The sequence below is a fragment of the Vespula pensylvanica genome, chromosome 2 (genome assembly GCF_014466175.1).
Source record: "Vespula pensylvanica isolate Volc-1 chromosome 2, ASM1446617v1, whole genome shotgun sequence".
NCBI lineage: Eukaryota > Metazoa > Arthropoda > Insecta > Hymenoptera > Vespidae > Vespula > Vespula pensylvanica.
Window position 1 is genome coordinate 10,858,427 of NC_057686.1, and position 20,301 is coordinate 10,878,727.

The 20,301-nt window shown below is 38.2% G+C and overlaps 1 protein-coding gene across 2 annotated transcripts in view; it reads right to left on the reverse strand.

Annotated features, from left to right (window-relative positions):
- Positions 1 to 8,269: 8,269 nt before the first annotated feature.
- Positions 8,270 to 20,301, reverse strand: part of LOC122637712 — a 30,873-nt gene continuing 18,841 nt past the window's right edge. Inside the window, exons 3-6 of one of the 2 annotated variants that reach the window (XM_043830039.1) lie at positions 13,448 to 13,591; positions 10,749 to 11,083; positions 10,215 to 10,489; positions 8,270 to 10,078 (exon numbers count right to left, since the gene is read on the reverse strand). In XM_043830039.1, coding sequence (XP_043685974.1) covers positions 9,331 to 10,078; positions 10,215 to 10,489; positions 10,749 to 11,083; positions 13,448 to 13,591 — 1,502 coding nt within the window. In that variant the 3' untranslated portion in view covers positions 8,270 to 9,330. The remainder of the gene's footprint in view (positions 10,079 to 10,214; positions 10,490 to 10,748; positions 11,084 to 13,447; positions 13,592 to 20,301) is intronic. The other variant, XM_043830040.1, reaches the window with a different exon arrangement.

Sequence of the window (20,301 nt, forward strand, 5' to 3'; positions counted from 1 at the left end):
TGGAACAATCGGAATTCCTTTGGTAGGATAGTAAAACCCGATGAAAAACCGGAATCCGTTGATGGTGAGCTCGGTAAGTTCCTATATTTCCCAACGTGTCCGCGAAGAAATAAGTAGGTACGTACCAACTCGTGGCGAGTGAGTCTGAAGGATCGTCGTAGGCACAATTCTCCGTTCCGAGTTTCTCCTATATGGACATGCAGGGCAAGGCGAGCGATGCGGTGGCACGCGTCGACATTCTGAAGTGTGGCACTCTTTTCCGGTTTGCTCCTGTCGGTTCCGTTAGATGCGTTAACTCGAGACGAACGAGACGAAGCCTCGTGTGTGATTGTGCTAATGGGTCAAATCGAGTCTGTCACAACGACAACGACAACGACGACAACGAAAACGACAACGAAAACGAAGTCTGGTGCCAGGCCCGTTCATCCTTTCAATGACCCTCTTAGAAAATGAAAGCGTTTGCGTTCGATTTATCGAAATGAAAATTTATTGATAAAAATTCAAAGTTGAATATGTCGAGTTGACACTCGTCTATGAATTTTTTACAAATTAATTTTGGCGATTATCCTTATCTTCGTCTATTTGTCTTTCTCCCTTTCTCTTTCTTTCTCTCTTTTTATTTCTTACAAATTTCGTTCGCGAACATTCGTGTATATATATTTCTTTAAACAATTTAGCGATTATCTTTATCTTGATCTACTTGTTTTTCTCCTTTTTCTTATCCCTTTCTCTCTTTTTTTTTTTTTTTTTTTTGTTTAAATTTCATTCACTCTTGTATAAATAAAATGTCCAAAACACTCTTGTATAAATTTGTTTAAAACAATTCTGTAATTATCTTTATCCTCGTATATTTGTCTTATTCAATTTTTCTTTTCCTCTCTCTCTTTTTCTTTTTTAAGAAATTTCATTCGCAAACATTCGTGTATAAATTTTTTTAAAACATTTAGCGATTACCTTTATCCTGTTGTATTTGTCTTTCTCATCTTCTCTCTCTCTTTTCTATCTTAAAAAATTTCATTCACACACACTCGTATATGAATTTTGTTAAAACAATTTAACGATTATCTTCATCCTATCCTATTTGTCTTTCTCATCCTCTCCTTCTCTCTCTCTCTTTCTCTCTCTCTCTCTCTCTCTCTCTTTTCTGTCTTAAAAAATTTCATTCATAAACACTCGTATATAATTTCTTTAAAAACAATTTAGCGATTATCTTTATCCTGCCCTACTTGTCTTTCTCATTTTCTCTCTCTCTCTCTCTCTCTCTCTTTCTTCCTTCTTAAAAAATTTCGTTTACAATGTTTACGACGAAACAACGGCGCGGTTGGTAGCACGAAAAGATATCGAATCAGAATATTGAAATCCCATTAAGATAAACCGGGAGAGCAAATAAGTACCGCCCTCTAGCTCGAACGAGGCTGCCGCTATGGCCATCGATCGGTCCGATCGCCCCTACCTCGACCCCCTTATTTCTCTCATTATTCACAGTCGTCTCTACCCGAATCGTTCTTCGTACAATTGCCTCGCGTACGCTCGCGGTTTCGCTCCTTTATAAGGAGCGATCTTTTTACCAACTTCTTTCTCGAACGATGACGCTACACGAAGACATTGAAAGAAGTACGATATTTCAAGAAAATTCTCGACACTGCTCATTATTTCTTTCCCTTTCTCTCTTTCTGTTTCTTTCCTTCTCTTCTTTTTTTCCATTTAATTAAAAATCTCTTCAGATCTTGTTAATCGATCGATTTTATTTATCCATTTTTTCTTTTTCATTTTCATCGTTTTTCTTGCTCGACCCGAAAACTAGTCTAACTAAAGTTAATTATTGTAACTAAAGTTTAACTATTTTATGTATTGTTTTCTTTCTTTTATCTTTTTTCTTGTTCGACCTGAAAAGAGTCCAACTATTATAAAACGTTTCGCCTCGAAGCGAACGGAAGATCTCTTCTCTTCCTCGAATAGATTCCGTAGAATCGAGAAAACAATGGCCCATGAAAATTCACGAGGCAAGCAGAAGAGTACAAGAGGACTAGATAGATAGTTAGAGAGAAGGAGAGAGAGAAGAAGATCGTAGGTTCGCTTTAGCGAACGACTAATCGTGATCATGAATAAACATTAACCGTGGAAATTATGACATCTCCCGAGGTTAGAGCCGATGTCGGTGGTTACGACGTTGCATCTCGTTGTACCAAATTCATTCGATTACGTATCTCGTAAAGAGGCAACGAGCTTAATTCCACCCTTCTTGCGAACGAGCACGACTCCTCCCACTCACCTTCGAAGGATGATCCTTACGACCGAAAGAGGATCGATAGATCGTTTCGCGGAGGATGAAGGAGAAGAAGAAAGAAAGAAAAAAAGAAAGAAGAAAAGAAAAAAAAGATTATCTCTCCTACGCCAATGTAAATAGGAATGTCGCATAGAAAATCGAATGGTTCGATCGTGTTAGCTTCGAATACCGGCTTTTCACTTCTTAATTTATCTTAACTCTATCTTAACGCTCGCTCGCTTCGATATATAACTTTTTCTTTGCCAGTTCCTTCGTACAAAACGACAATTCGAAAGCTCGTACAACTGGATCGCTCTATTTCTCTTAGTACTACCACTTTTACAATCGTCCACTCGAAATATATTTCTTTTTCAAGATTCAATTCGACCGGTATGTCGTTACGTTAGATTCGCGTTTAAGATTATAACCAACAGTTCCCAATCGATTTCTTCTCACTGATTAAATCTCATCACTCGGTGTATCATAGAAATCATATACACGGTGATTCAAGAGTAAATAGAAAATACAAACTTATTATTTTCAACGATATCGTCAAATATTTTCAATCAATTCCAAATGAATTTAAATCGTCGTCGTTTTATATTTCGTGTCTCGTTATCGAAGATTAAATGAGAAAATAAATTAAACTGAAAGGCAGTTTCATTCGTTTATCGTTTCGTTAGCAGGACAAACAGCGTTACTTGGATAGGACATGGAGGGTTAGAAGAGCTAGATAAAGGAACGAAGGATAACGCGGACATGTCGAAGGTGCAGCCAGAGTGAAACGACCGGTAGGTAGGCTGTAAAAGGTAAACTCGTCGTACCGGCACCGTTCGTGGTCCGCGGGCATTCCAGGCGACGCCAACATGCTCTCCTCCTCCTCCTCCTCCTCCTCCTCCTCCTCCTCCTCTTCTCTTCTCTTCTCTCCTTTCCTCGTCTTTCCTCCTCCTCCATTGCCTGACCCCTCCGCCTCGCCCTTCGGGGCCTCTCCCATCGCGGTATCGCAATAATGCAACCGTGTGCTCTTGCGTTACCCCGACGAACCATTACGCGAGTACTCTCGAGACGCGTAAAACCTTCTGCCTCTCTCGATACACACATATACTATACAGACTCTTATCCTCTTCTTTCCTTTCTTTTTTTTTCTCTCGACTTTCCTTCGTGTTAGTTCGCTCATGCAAATCACAAATTACAAGAGAAATCGAAATATGGCTTACTGATGTAATCAGTTTTTTTCCTTCTTCTTCTTCTTCTTCTTCTTCCTCTTCTTCTTTTTTCTCTTTCTTTCAAATTTGTCTTTACTTTTTATTTATTTTTTCTTTTCCTTTTTTTTTTTTTTTTTTTTTTTGTATCAAAGGGTAAGAAGGGTTGAGGAAGAGAAGAGAAAGCTAACAAAACTCACGAACGCGTTAAAAAATTTAATAGATTTAATCTGTTTGAAGAAAGGGATTGAAACATGGAAGAAAATTAGGACGAACTTAAACGATTTTTTATTGTCGTTGTTCGATACTAAAAGCTTTATTTAATGGTTCTTGAATGATTTGAAAGAAATCGTTTTACTCGAACTACGTTCGTATTACGACGAAGAGAAGATTCTGTAACGCGTTGCACTATCCCGAGGAGACCTCAAGCGGAGACCTCAAACAGGCCGGTTCAGCGTTCGCGCAAGGCCGCTTGAGAGACCGACCGGCTGATTCATTCGATTCTAGCGGCTAGTAGCTCGGCTAGTAGCGCGACTAGTAGCGCGACTTACCGACTATCTAGCCTACGATCGATTTTCCAGAACTTGTATTGGAAAGTAGCTACGCGATAGGTGCTGGACCAGCGTGAGGAGGGTACTGTTCCTTCGAGATCTGCACCTCCTCTCTTCTCCTCTCTTCTTCTCTTCTCTTCTCTTCTGTTTCTTCTTCCTCTTCTTCTTCTTCTTACTTTCTCCTCCTCTTCCTCCTCTTTCCTCGTCATCTAACGGGAATTTCTTCGATCCTGTCGTATCTTCAAGACTACCGGCGCCCATTCTCTCTCTTTCTCTCTCTGTCTCTCTCTCTCTCTCTCTCTCTCTCTCTCTCTCTCTCTGTCTGTCTCTCTTTATGCAAGCTCGAACTCACGGATTACATAGCACCAGATTATGTCACGCATAAGCCTAGCGGGTTTCTCGCAATCGCATTCGAACGTACACGCATTTATATTCGCCAATATTAGATACGCCTACGTTGTAACTTTTCATATTTGTTTATTGTAGAATACAGTAAATATTTAGAGAAAACCGAATCGAAATGAAATTTTCTTTTTTAATTGGAAACGTTATCGACACGATAAAGATCATCGTAAATTTTTCGTCCTTTCTCCAGTGTTATAAAATGAGATTAAAATCGAGGACAATTTCGTCGTCCTTAAATCATCGGCCTCATAAATTAAATGTCCCTTACATAAAGGTAATAAACGACGATCGAGGGTCTTTTGCATCAGCGTAGGCGTAAGCATTTCCTTTTTCGGTATCGCTTCTCTTCGTAACGATTTTCCGATCGAACTCACGGAACGAAGGACGCGAGATTCAAACGGATACAACGTTTCTCGACAACGAAGAAATTGCTAGGAGCTATAAAGAAGTTGCTAAACGCTATAAAATTGGAAAGCTTACTTTGGAAAACTTCAAAGTAAGCGAGACAGAGAAAGATAAAAAAAGAGAGAGATATTTATAGAGTTCCCAGTTAAGGATCGTTCAATAAATTATTAATAAATACCAATTAAGATTCGCGTTCACTAATAGGTGCTCTTATTCTTGAAAATACGAAGCACACTCTTAACTACGCTGGTCTAACTAGCTAACAAACGGGCAAACGGAATAGAGGAGAGCGAAAGGGTAAAGCAACGTTTTGCTTTTATTCACATATGCTCTTTATGAAGCATGGCGATTACGTCTCGGATAATTTAAATAAACAAGATCTTTTTATAAAAGCGAAGCCGACGGTTTTATTCGGCTAAGACTTTTTCACCTTTCCCTGAGCTGTCCTTGTTGTTTTTTTTCACCGTCCATCCGCTCAAGTATAAGCAAACGAAGCAGAGAGTTCGCTCGTTAAGATGCTCGAAGACCAAAGAGAATCTGACACGGATGCATTTCTACTTCGTTCTCTCTGTTTTATGATAGTCGAAAGAAAGAGTACGAAGATCAAGAATCTTATATTATACCGTTCGTAAAAATCTTCAATTTTACATCTGGAATATATCTGTATCTTTTAACAATTCGTTTCGTATAATAAATCGGATATACGAAATTTTGTATTATAATTAAGTTAAATTAAACATGTATATTATTTTATTAATTTATGTCATTATTCGTAAACGAGTGCTCCGTTCTCTTTCGATTTTCCAAGAGATTCGTTAGTTTCACTTCACGTATCCCATCACCGGATTTACACTTGTCAGCTTCCCTCTTTACTCAGACATGCTTCAAGGAAATACGAAAAATAAGGGACTCTAAATGAAAGACAACGTGTACTTGACACTCGGTCGTCGTCCGTCGTGTAACGCTCGAGTACCTCCGGCATTACTAGCAGTACCACCGGTACCATACCAGTCAACCGTCGCGTAGATCAGGACAAAAAGCTTGTCAGGGAAGAAGATGTTATCCGAGTTGCAGGGAATAAGAAGAAGAACGACGATGACGACGACGACGACGACTACGACTACGATGGTTACGATCTCGTCTCGTAGAAAAGGATACGAGAAGACATCAGGATGTGGGAGTGTTCGGTTACCCTGTACTCGATACACGAGAATATGCGAGCCTGTTTGGTCCCTTTGAACTTGGCGCCGCGAATACTCCTTTTCTTTCATCGTTTTTCCAGAATGAGAATCCTTTAGAATCCGATACGCGTTAGTAGTCTCCTGTTCCCATTGAAAGACGACATCTTTATCGAATCACTTGGAAAAGCACTCTAGGTTGCATCTTTTGTATCCAGCATACATAGGGAGGCCTTCCATTCAAGCTTAATAATTCTTTTATATTTATTTTTCTCCCAAGCACAACACGTTATATACCTTTCTCACGATCGATCAAACGTATCGTCTTAATTTCATTCGTTCCACTTTTACAACACGTCCAACGTCTATTACCTGCTCCCATTGTCCTCTTTTAAATACATAGGAAAGCGTACTACATTGCTTCTCTAATATAACACAACATCGTTATAGCGTGTAACTGATAAATATCCCCGTGATAAATATAGTCCAGATAAACATGCATATATATATATATATATATATATATATATATATATATATATATATTTATATGTATGCATGTATGTATGTATGTATGTATGTATGTATATATGTATATATATATATATATGTTCGAAGAGTATACATGGGATCGGACAGATACAGGAGAAAGCAACAATATGTAACTGCGCGAGACATCAAACGATGGACACGCAAACATTCAACGATCTATTTCTTCGAGATATTCATGGATAAAACGTGAACGCTTCACTTTAATACTTCACTTTCGCAAGTCATAATTTAAACCTTTCGAATGTGTTCGTCGTAAAAACCATCCCTTTCATAAATGTTTTTCTCTTATAAGAAACGAGCGAGATTAAATCTTCGGCGGGAAAAGGAGAAAGCAAAAAATATAACAAAATCGAAGATTTGATGAATAATTTCTTTTCTTCAAATATATATGTGTGTGTGTGTGTGTGTAAAATTTCATAAAGATTCATATTGTGAATCAAGATTAGTTGGATTATAAACATTTTTAAATCAAAGGGTAACAAAATGAAAAGATCGGAATTTCGTGATCGTGAAAAAGATAAGAGATCCTCTTTCAAAGAAGAAATCAACGAGGAATAAAGAAAGAGAGAGAGAGAAGACAAAGAATGAAGATAGAATAAGAGAAGAAAAGAAAAAAAGAGGAAAAAAGAGAGAAAGAGAGAGTGAGAGAGAAGGGAGGGCGCCTGGATATTTGCATTTTAATTTGCATATTAAAACATGCCTCGTCGATCGGTGGACCGGGGCTGCGAAATACGATAGCCTGCACTCCGCGCCCGTCGCATTAACGTTATAAACGTGAGTTACACGACCGCAAGGCAACCCGACGGCCATGAAATCGTTCACGCATGCCGATCTTGAAATATGCACCCGTGGACCAAGATTATCGTGCTCCGATAGCGTCGTTGTCTCGGATCGATACAACGTAGATCGATCCTTTCCCGATTTTGTGCATCATTTTAAGCCTTTCGTCTTGATATATACGTTTTCTTTCTATTTCTCTCTCTATTTATCTATGTATCTATCTATCTATCTTTCTTTTATACATACTCTAATTATATTTCAAAAGAACTATGATACTTACAACATCTGTCGCGAGTTCTTCCCACCATGAGAAACGATCTCATCTGATTGTCGCGATGCAATCTAATTAAGGGTTTCTTAAGTCATTGTATTGTACATTGTTCAGATTGTTCGAAACGTAGTAAAAAGGGAAAGTGGAATGTGATTAGATGAAAAAGAAAAAAAAAAAAAAAGGAAAAGAAAAAAGGAAAGAATCGGAGAGATCGTTGCGATAAAAATCGTTATTATTTCTTTTCTTTTTTTTTTTTTTTCTTTATTTTCACTTCGTCAATATATTCTCTATGCTCGGAATATACACAAAACATACAAATATTACAGTAATATTACAGCATTCGCGTATGCGCGCACGTAGGAGAGAGGAACATCGAATTAGAGAAGATTACACATCTCTTCGGAGCTTTTCGATGCATGCTTCTCTCTCTCTCTCTCTCTCTCTCTCTCTCTCTCTCTCTTTCTCTCTTTCTGTCTCTCTTGTATCTTCCCGGCGGGCTTTTCCCTCTCCCCACCTTTCCTTCGACCTTCGTTGCTCTCTCACTCTCTCTTTCTCTCTCTTTCTTTCTCTGTTCTCTTCTCTTCTTCTTCTTCTTCTTCTTCTTCTTCTTCTTCTTCTTCTTCTTCTTCGTCTTCTTATTCACTCGGTATTTTTTTCTCGTTTCTCACTTTTTTTTCCACAATCTCCGTTCCGACGCTCCATCATACGAGGGTTGGCAGTTTCCTCGAAGCGCTTCAAACTGTGATTCTAGACGAAGACCGAACAACAACCAAGCCGGGCCTTCCTTCGTAAAGATATACGTTTGAAAGAGCGAACCAATCGCGAGCCGTCACGCGATACTTCACTTCGTAAGTAAGTACTTTCAATCGAGCAGCACGAACCAGAAGAAGAGAGGAAGCGAACGTTCATCGAGCATGACGAGTTAATAGATTAATTGTCACCCTTGCTCGGTCTTCTACGATTCGATTTTTTTCTTTCCTGTTTTCATCGAATTTCTTTTCCTTTCTTTTTCCTTTTTCTTTTCTTTTTTTTTTTTTTAATCGCCAATGAACTTCTATGAATGTTCGTCCTTTTAAAATAAGATCGTCGTTTAATGGGATAGGAAAAAAAAAGAAACAAGAAAAAAGAAAATGAATGCAAATTGCTATTTCGAAGATCGTATTGATTACTTTCGTTTTCTTTTTTTCAACTCTTTCCCAAGATCGATAGAATTCATTGGATTACGTTTCGCACGGGACAAGGAATTCCCATAAACACACGCAACTATGTTCTTTTCATTGAACTCGAGTCTGAGGTAGTCGCGACGACAGTATCGCCGTAATACCGGAAGCCAGATTGCGAAAGCCATCTTCGGAGAAAACCGCTATATCCGTTGCTCGTCCGCGAGTCTGTAATTACTGGATGATTTTCTTCGGTCAATGGCCTTGCAAATCTTTCCTGTTCGGTCCTCTCGTCGAGGATGTCCACGTTCGAACAACCTTCTCATCGAAGATCCAATCTTACAATTAATTCTTTCTCTCTCTCTCTCTGTCTCTCTCTCTCTCTCTCTCTCTTTCTCTCTTTCTTTCTTTCTTTCTTTCTCTCACTCTCTCTCATCCTTCTAAGTTTTCTTCTTTTTTCAATGTACTGGTTAATCTTCGACGAGCTCGCTCTTCTCCACATTCTTCTTTACCGAAGAAGGAAAAGAAAAAGAAAAGGAAATGTTGTAACGTGAGTATTCTCAACAAACGGTGTTATAAATCCCCTCTTCGTCACCGGTAGTCGTACTCGTTGAAACGTCAGATACTTCCGATCGTGTTAAAGCCAATTTGACGTAACCTCTGTCTTTCTCCCTGGTACCACCACCCTGCTGATTCTTACTTAGCGGTGGAGGAGGCGGTGGTTTCTCTTCCGGAGAATCTCGAAGTATCTTTCTGTCCGGTGGTTCACAGATCTCAGCGTAGATGTCTTCCGTTCTCGGTGGTGGCGTAGGTGGCAATGGCGTTAGGCTATCTCTGACCTTGGAATAAGGAGGATCGGCCTCAGCCTGAGACTGAACCTCTAGTACACTCGTTGAGATCGATCTTTGAACCTGATGCCTCGAAGACGGTGATGCATGCATGAGATTCGTTTCCGACTCGAGACTCGCGTATCTCTCCGGTGATCTCATACCAATTTCCGGTCTAACGGCAAAGGTGAAGGACGCTGACTTTTTCGCTGGATTCCGGCTTCTACCACCTTGGGCTATCCTCGAGATTTTGTCGAGGAAGCTGTGATTGTTACCGGCAGTAACGTTTCTTCCGTTGCTACGATCCCGTATCGTGCTTCTCTTTATATGTTCTAAACCTTCTTTAAGACTTTGAAGTATCGGTTTAGGTTCAGGCTTAGATTTGATTTCCTTTAAATGAAGTTCCTTCAATTGGCCACCGTTGATGCAAGGTTTCGGTGGTGCCACTCGTGGTTCCGTTGCTCTCTGATCCAATGCTCTTCTGTAATCAGGATAAAAAATGTGCGACTTCTCGGGAATTTTTTTCGTTAGAATTATCGCACGATGCTGATCTCGTCCTTATGTCAATGAAACGTCAAATGAAAGATAGTAATGTTTCGATATGTCTTAAAAATTACCTGCATGCCGATAATAATCGTTGCATTTTCGGAGACGCCAATAGCCTTGCTTCCGAAGGACATCCTAATCGTGCCCTTTTCACTCTTGGCGCAGTTGGACCGGTAGCTACGAGTTCTAGTAATTCCGGTACCGTAGAATTTGGCAAAGGTCTCTCAGGCATCAGTGGTACCGCACAGCCCAATACTATCGGTCCTCTTGTCGCACCTTCCAATTGCATCAATCCACTATAATCTCGTGGCAATGGTATTGGTAGAGGCCCAGCGACTAGACGTACCTATGAAACAAAACAAAATGCGTATTAACGTCGTATCGATCTTAGTTATTTCCCATTAAAATTTGAAATTTCATAGAAAAAAAGAATCTCTTAAGAGTTCGATCACAGTTTTCAACGATTTTGTTAATTCGCTTTTTACGAATTTATTTATTACGAATTACGTCGAAGAAATCTTAATCTTGACCTTGTACTACATCGACTTGAAATTTCTCCGTTTCTATTTTATTACTACTGGAATCTATGACAAAAAAAAGTTTACCCTAAGTGGTAGGTCTCTCCTAGCGAGTTGATGAACTCTATAAAGGACCGCGTCGCTTCCAGTATCGAGGGTTCCACTTTGACAAGTGGCATAAAACTCGCCTCTCGCCGAGAGCGGAGCAAATAGCTCGTGCCCATGAGAATCAAGACACTGAGCGTACTGATCTCTCTCCGACGATCTCGAGCTCTTGCCATCCGGAATGCCAGCTATCACGCCGGATATGCCGCTGTTGGAGACCGGAGCTCGTCGAGTGTCTTGAAAAACGGCAGTCAATCGGAGCACCTCACCAGCCCGTACGGTGGTCTTCGTGTAATGTGCCCGCAAATTCCCATTTTCTGCGGGCAAAATAACAATTCGCATCGTTTTTCGATAAGGCAAATGTACCGTAAAAAGAAAAATCCATACAGTACGTCGTAATTCGGTCTTTGATTAACGTTGATATTTACTTTGGACGATATAGCAACTTACGTCGATAACAAAATATTCAAAGAAAAACGATGAAAAAAAGGAAAACATCGATCAGAGACTAAGTCATAACAATATACATATACCGATGATATCATCGAACAAGAAACTTTAAATTCCTCGATAGGCGTAAAGAAAACATAAACAAAACGTGAGACTAGAGACTGTAAATAAGTCTGAGATTAGTACAACGAAGTCCTTCGATAAGTAAGGACGCTTGGAATAGATCGACCGTTCTTAATTCTTGCTTGTATGTACTATCCTACTCGTGAGCAAGAAAGAAAGGAAGAGAGAGAGAGAGAGAGAGAGAGAGAGAGGCAAAGAGACGGAAGAAGAACGGAGAGCAATTAACGGCAATAAACGCGCACGTAGGCGACGTGATAACGGACATCGAGACGACACCGAGGGAGAGTCGCTGAACTATAGTATGTACATGAACAGCAGCCACGAGAATATGCTCCACGCCCAGCTACGCAACATCCGAGGAAATAACTCGAGGCGCACGCGACGTGGATTACATATACATATATTCCAGCTAAAATTAATTAGAAATATTAGAATATTCTCTTGTTCCCGTCCTTTTTCTTTTTTTTTTTTTGTTTTCTTTTCCTATTTGTTTCTTTTTCTGAATTTTTTATTCTCTTTCCCAGCTTGCAGCGTTTTACGAAAATAATTGAAATTATTTTACGTATACGTAAATCCACATACAATAAATATTCCGCGTTAAAACGTATTACAATTTACGTTAATATATTTCTATAAACGACGAAATTAATTACGTTGATAGTTTTATCGATAAGATAAGAACGTTAGAAATTTACGTACCAAGGAAAACTGACTGTAAAAGAAGAAGAGTATCGCATACACTTAGAAAATCTGTAACCACAGAGAGGAGGCACGAAACCCCTGCATTTTCCAATAATCGTTCTAATAGTTAATGGCATGTAACACGAGTCGTGCGTATCGTAAGAAACAAGGACTGAGAAAGAACGGCTTTCACCGTACTCGCCGCCAACACAACACATTGGAGTAACGTAATAGGTACACGCCGATGGTGGCGGCTCGCCTACATTTAAACGTACGATCGCAAACTGACTATATGTAAAAGGAAGATAGAAGAAGAAGAAGAAGAGGAAGAAGAAGAAGAAGAAGAAGAAGAAAAGGAAGAAAAAAAAGGGCTAGGAAGAGAAGAGAATGGAAGGGAAAGGACGAGGTAAGTCGCATTAACAGACACATTGACATTCGTGTCACGGCCAGTCGCTGCACCCAAGAAAATAATAGGCTCCTTTGGGACGACGTGCGTGCAGCTAGCCGCATTGTCGCGTCTACGCGTCCGCGTAGACGAGAAAGCGAGTACACCTTGACTGTCCTGTCTTGTTCTATCCCAAGTCCTGTCCTACCTTATCCTGTCGACGACGACATGCCTACGGCGTACGTCGCTGATCCAGACGCGTGCCTCTCCCTCTCCTTCTCTCTTTCTTTTTCTTCTTTCTTTTTACCTCTTTCAGATCTTTCTACTTTCCTCGAACACATTGACACACCTTTTACGCGAGCTGTCTACGAAATCGACATTTAAATCTAACTGATAGAACTTCCCTTTTCTCGATTGCGTTCCTCGTCGTCAAGCCCAACAAGTTCAATATGGTCTCACACTTTGATATTCAAATTAACTTTACCAGCGAGTCCTTCGTTTAATTAGTTTTTCGATATAATATACGACGAGATGTATTTTAAAAATTTATATAGCGATCGAAGAGATAAAGTTGGTTATAGGAATAATATCTTATAGGATGAATCGTGTAATGTAAATATATCTAGAAAAAGGTTTTTTTTTTTTTCTTTTTCTTTATTTAATGAATTATTAATACGGACTCTTGGTTGGCTGATAAATTAAAATAAAAGATGCTTTCTAAGTAATCAAGTTACACACGAGTCATCCTGCATAACTGGCATGTTTAAACGTACTTTCAACGTTTCGATAGTTCAATGTAATAGCTCTATCAGTAAGTACATATATAGACGAGAGTATTATCGGTAAGCGAATTTTATTCTTCGATAGATAGAAAGAGAGAGAGAGAGAGAGAGAGAGAGAGAGAGAGAGAGAGAGTAAGATATTTCTCTTTTCCTTTGGCATCGGTAAGCGCCGAGAGAGTAAAGTACCTACGGCGTAATCGCTCTGTCCGTAGGAGGATTAATTTGCGAGTGTCGCCTGTTAATAAATCACGCTGACTTACCCATCTTCGAGTGCGTGAGCGTGTACGCTCTCAGCGGCTTTGCGAGTAGAAAAGCCGGCACACCGGCTCGGACCAAAGCACCGACTCTTCTGTAGACACGCGCGCTTCCGGTACCGCTGCTGTTTGACACGACCGAAAACCAGCCTGCAACAGACACGACGAATCGTCATCCCTTACGAATATTAATTAACAGACGATCTGAACGTTCCTTCGATCAAATCGTTGAAAATCGTTAATATCTATTTATTTCGATCGGATGAATATGAATAAATAAAGTAGATAAAGAGTACTATATGATTACTTTCAACAAATTCCTACGACTTTCACGTGAAGTATACATATACATATATATATATATATATATATATATTTTTCATAATCTTGAAAGACGTATAATAAGAAAGTGTAGTAAGTAATTAGTTTTACTTTATGTAAAACAAGGTCGAATATCTTGTCATATAGGAGATAATTTATATAATATAGAAACGATACGATATTATTTAAATACTGGATCTAAGCTCATAATCACGAAGATCGAATCACGTTTGATTCTTAAAGGAAGTCGAGAAATACATACATGCATACATACACACAAATACATACACACACACATATATATATACATATATGTACATATGTACTTACGTTCGTAAGTACACACATGAACGCATTACGTGTATTTATCTTTACGAGATTCTAAACGTGAAAACGCGTTCCGGTTTTAAAGTCTGTACTTTCCACGACGAAAAACGAAGAAAAACCAAAAAAAAAAACGACTACTGGTCTCATAAAGTCAACGTGATTCGCGATGGAGACCATTAAATACGCGCGACTGTGGCAGAGCACGGCGACTAATAATCCTTTGCGAAATCACAATGTCAATTCGACCCACTTTACGTGGTAATACGCAGCACTTGGCGTACTCGGTTCGTTTCGTTTGCCAAGAGAGTCGGAGACGTTTATAAGAGTGGACAAACTTAAACAAGTAACAGCTCTACTTTCATAACTAATTCCATGAATATTGAGCCTGTGAATTTATCATAGTCCTCGTTCTCATCGGAATCGCCAACTATCGAGTTAATTTTTACTAACTGCTAAAGAGAGGACTCGTTTTCAACGGGCGTATCATTTCTTTCTTTCTTTCTTTCTTTCTTTCTTTCTTTCCTTTTTTTCTTTATTGTTTTTTATTTTTATTTTTTATTTTTTCAATAGCCATTTCTTTCTTTTTTTCTTCCTTTTTTTCTCTTCATTTTTTTATTTTTTCATCTATACACACACACACACACACATATATATATTATGTATACACACATACACCTAACTTCTCTACTTCTGTTTTTTTCTTTCAAACTTCTCTCTACGTTAAGGATGTTAAATTAATAATTTATCGTCGATATTCCTGCGCGTGGACGCACTACTCGCATGATAATTTACGGTCGAATGTAAACATCCAGCTCGCGTTATCCTTCACTTTTCTCTCTCTCTCTCTCTCTTTCTCTCTTTCAATCTCTTCCTCTCTCTCTTTCTCTCTTTCACGAGTATTTGTACAATGGGGACGTATAAATTGCACGGATCGATTTGCGAGCGTCCTTACATCGTATTTCCTCTCTTCCTTTCCCTCGCCCTCTCTCTCTCTCTCTCTCTCTCTCTCTCTCTCTCTCTCTCTTTCTCTCTTTCTCTCTCTTTCTCTCTCTCTTTTATTCGAATTGATTTACAACGACGCGTCTACTCGGACGTTTCTACGATTATATTCCGCCTTCCCTTTCTCGCGAAACGCACCGCTTTCCGAGAACGGAAGACCGAGAACTTTTATCATTTCTTATTTTTTGCGACTCTTTTTTTTTTACATTTCGTTTTTATCGTTGTTTATTTTCCTTCTTTTTCTTCTATTCCTTTTTTTTTCTTTCTTTTTCTTAAAATGGACAATCTCGACGGAGATTTACGATCGAGCGAGTTCCTAGCAAACGTGATTTTCGTGTTCGCGTAAGAACCCGTAACTTCTTTCGATGAAAAATATTGTTGGCTTATAATACTGCCACCAATGTAAGTATTTACTCGTAAGAATCCAACGATTGTTTTTAGTCTAACCACAACGTGGGCTTTAATAGCGCGTTTTGTTTTTAACCTCGCCGAGAAGGCGAAGGAACTCTTTTAACAATGGATACGACGGAATGTTATTTATACGACGGCCGACAACGGCGGATAAAGTCATGGAGAAGGATTAAATTATCGTGTAATTCCATCACGCGAGAAAGCCATCGAACTACAAGCTTCTCTCTCTCTCTCTCTCTCTCTCTTTCTGTTTACATATACGTATATGTATATATATATGTATATATATATGTATATATATGTATGTATATATGTATATATGTATATATATATATATATGATATGTATATATAGTCACCGCAAGTCGCGATAAATCCAACATCGTAATCGTTTAATTATACCTTCTATATGGTCCTCTCTTTGCGAAAGACATTGAATTATTTTTCAAGCGAATCGAACGATAAAAATTTCATTGGTGATTATTTTTTTCTCTTTTACGAGCTTTTACGTAGAAATATATAAGCATGTGCGTGTATGTGCGTGTGTATTCGAAACGTTATTTCAAAAATATACATTTAAGGTACCGTTATAGTACTTTAATAAATCATAATCCAATGGTTCTAGGTTTGAAATTACTTTAGAATTTTCTATAAATATTTCATAATGAATATTTCGGTATGCATAAATTTATTGTAATAATTTTAACAGAAATTTGAAGAATCTTATGTATTAAAGGATTTCAAAGGATTAATAGTCGTCAAAGAATACAGACGATCAGTCGTTAATCGGTAGTATCTAACTTTCTGCCCTTAATAGATAATCCGAAAGGTAATACCGTGTAGATATCGCGGAACGATCGCTAACTCGCTTCTAATTACGGCAGAACCGCTCGCAGTTTCATCGACATTAACGACCAATTTGCCTCGTATCCACCGATATAGAGAGCCGGAGTGCAGATTATAAAATAATAGTTTGTCGGGTTATTTGCCGGTGCAGACGATCCAATCCATGCAATGGGAAAGGGATTGGAGGCTAAAGGGGTCGAAGGGAAGATCGCTTACGTAAGTACGTGAGTCTGCCTAGACGAAGGATAGAAGCAGCCATTATCGGAAGGCTTTAACGATTTACGATCTAAACATTTTTCTTACCCTCATCCCTTCTCGTGAACTTTGCGGGTTAATAAAGACACGAGAACACGTTCACGTTCACTCGAATACGAGAACGTTCGTACGAGATACGCTGATATTTAACAACAATTTTTCTCTATATATATGTACATGCGCGTGTGTTAAAATCTCCTTTTTCTTTTTCCTTCTTCCATCTTGTTTTTTTTTTCTTTCATTCTTAAAAAATTTCAAGTACAAAAAATTCCTAACCACTTCGTTACAAATCATAATTTAAACGCAATTGTATAAGAACGATGTCTGTTATTTCGAAAGTATAAAAATATAAAACTTTCGATCTAACAATAAGTCGCAGAGAAACCGATCGATTTCACGATCGATTTTCTCTGTTATTCTCGGCCCGTTAAACAGCCGGCGCCGCTTATACAAACCGGTAGTAATTCACGTTCGATTTAACGGCGAGTGGATGTCGAGTCTCAACAAACAATAATTATTCCGGTACTAGGGACGTCGTCTTCCTTGAAGATGATCATTTCTTTTCATCCTTCTCTGTCTCATTACTCTTTGATCGTGTCTACGGCCCTTTCTCTCTCCCTCTCTCTCTCTCTCTTTCTTTTCTTCTTCTTTCTTCCTGGATCTTTATCCCATCTCTTTCTTTCTCTCCTTCAGTAGATCGTCATAAAGATGCACTTCACGCCGCAGGATCGCTTTCAGATTTAATTATAGAGCATAGTTGTGGACTGTAGGTAGGTAGGTAGGTAGGTAGGTAGGTAGGTAGGTAGGTAGGTAGGTAGGTAGATAGATAGGTTGGATGGTTGGTTGGTTCATTCGTTCGTTCGTTCGTTCGTTCGTTCGTTGATTCGTTGGTAGATAGATACACGTAGCAAAGAAGAAGAAAAAGAAGAAGGTGCGTTCAAGCTATTGCCACGAAAATAAGAATAAATCGAAAAACCGGCGTCTCGCCCGAGTTACGTAGTTATTTATGGGGAACGAGAGTCGCAAGCTGTCTCGAATAGCTTCTTGGCTTTTGTATCAGGCCGTTACTTAAACTACCTGGTACAAGAAAGAGAAAGAGAGAAGATAAGTTCGAGTTTGTCGTTTAGCGAGCCATCAAACGGCTTCTCATTCGATATCTCAAATGAATATCATCATCCGCTTCTGTCATTTACATACATTACAATATTATTACTTCTTATGCAATGTAATAATCAGAGTTCGGAAGCCGACTTCGAGCTCGTGCCTAATTTTGCCTAATAACGATGACGAGTTATCTCTGACATCGATCACGACAACTTCTCTTTCAATGTAGATATATCTACACATACATACATACACATCTAAACGTATTACATCAACGTGTGTTGAGATTTGAAATCCATTTCAGGCTGCTAGAAATTAGTTATATCGGTGGGACCCACCTATGGAAATGTATGAGGGTGAAATTTTGCAAGACGTTCGTCATAGCCTGTGGGCGAAATAAAATTTGAAAAATGATGTACATGATCGACAAAACAGTTGAGACTATCAAGCTCGCAATCTTTTCGAAGCAACATTACGATGTGCGATTATCATCTCTCTGTGTCTCGAGATTACGTAAGTTACATGCTAATTGTTTCTTATGTGATGCGAAGAAAAAAGAATGGAAGTAAAGATAAAACGAGTGAGAATGATATATATATATGTGTGTGTGTGTATGTATAGAGAGAGAGAGAAAGAATACGTTGTCGTAACTCGTTAAAAGAGTTCAGCATCCATTGCCAAATATATATGTATATATATATATATCGTTATATTGGTCCAGATTATTCGGAACACTCTCATTATCTCGGAGGTCAGGGCGCGCAGGCAGTAAAAGAGAATTCCGTCGACGACTTTCACGTTACATAATCGCCTCTTCTCGCACATATACACACGCGCACGTACATCTATTCTTTCTTTATATTTTCGTGATCGCGTGAGCGATCATTAAACTCTTCCATACATCCATCGTTCCGCTTTACAAAACAAAGAATTTCTTTTCTACGAATTTGTAATTTTTTTTTCTTTTTTTTTTTTTTTTGTACTTAAAAGTGAGTTTGATCGAAAGAATTATATTTATAAAAGATTCTGTACTATTCTTGTTAGTATCTTGCTTTTTCGCGGATCGGAATCATCTAATTTTTTGTAGTTAGTAATATTTTGTTGTTTTCGTTATTCCGAAGAAATTTCTTAATGTATATAACTTGATTCTATGAGTCCTGTTCGTGTTAAAAGGTTTAGATTTAAATGTGCAGAGGTACAGGCTTTTCAAAACTCGAATATGTGACCCTAGGTCAAATGTACGTGCCTGCACGCGTGTGTGTGTTGTTCGTGTGGATATAAATGTGTATGTAAGTTCAATATATATTCATTGATACTACAGTTTACATATTGATATATGTTATGCAACTAAGCAACCAGACAGTGTGTATTTGGATTTGATATGTACAGATACTAAAAGGTATATATATATGTATATAGACAAGATTATATAATGTATAGCAGCTATGCAAGTAAGGATATGTAAATGTGCATATAGTAATTTTTCTTTTATAAATACACGATGTGACATTATCTAATATGATATATATGAAAATTTGGTAGACATGTTCATATTCTCAAAAGTATTTGTATTGGTACGTGATAGAAGTTATGCGCGACATCCGACATATATAAAAATATTATGCGAAACACACATTATATTTTTTTTGAATATAAATATCTACGCAATTTTATACACACATACAACGACATACCTGCGTACACATATATCGTGTCGAAAAAATTTATATTTTCGCATTTTAATTCAAGATTTTCCAAGCCTCGTAGGATCAACAAATATCATTGACATATTTGTTCGCAATAACAATAACTAAAACGTATTAAAAAATTAATCAAATCCGTGAGAAGATAGGATTCCCATAAGAACAATCTAAGAATCGCGTTTATAAGAACAACGTAGTAATTTTTAATAATTTGTTTCATCAATGCGCTTTCGATATTTTTCTTGAAAATTTAATTCAATTTAAAATGCATTTATATACTTCCTTTTGCGATCGAGAAATATTATCTTCCGATCGTTATTTCTCTTCAAAATAATAATTTCTTTCCGTATTTTCTTTTTTCCACGATTATAATATATTATACAATTCTGTATAAATCTGATAAAAGAGGGCTAGCAACACTCGAGGGAGTCGACTTCCGTGCTCAAGAGATTCTACTTTCCAGTGGTATCTGTTCGAATGAATACAGAATTTCAAACGGTATTGTAGGAAGAAACAGTCTCTTCTTTCCCGCGCTCTTTTCCTTTCGAACTGATCGTTCCACAAAGTAAGTAAGTAAGTAAGTAAGAAAGAAAGAAAGAAAGAAAGAAAGAAAGAAAGAAAGAAAGAAAGAAAGAAGAAGAGAGAGAAAAAGAAGAAAGAGAGAGAGAGAGCGCGAGAAAGAAGGAAGAGAAAAGGGATGACAGAATAAAACGAAAGAAAGTTAACGAAGTATTAATCATGGAATGAAAATATTCAATCGGTGCAAGCAATATCCACGGAAACTTTCTAACGAACTATCGTTTCGATTGTAATAATTCAAATATCCGATATGGCTTTTATATAATACGCCTTCTTAGAATTTACGAATAGAAAGAAAATAGCATAGGCGTAGCGA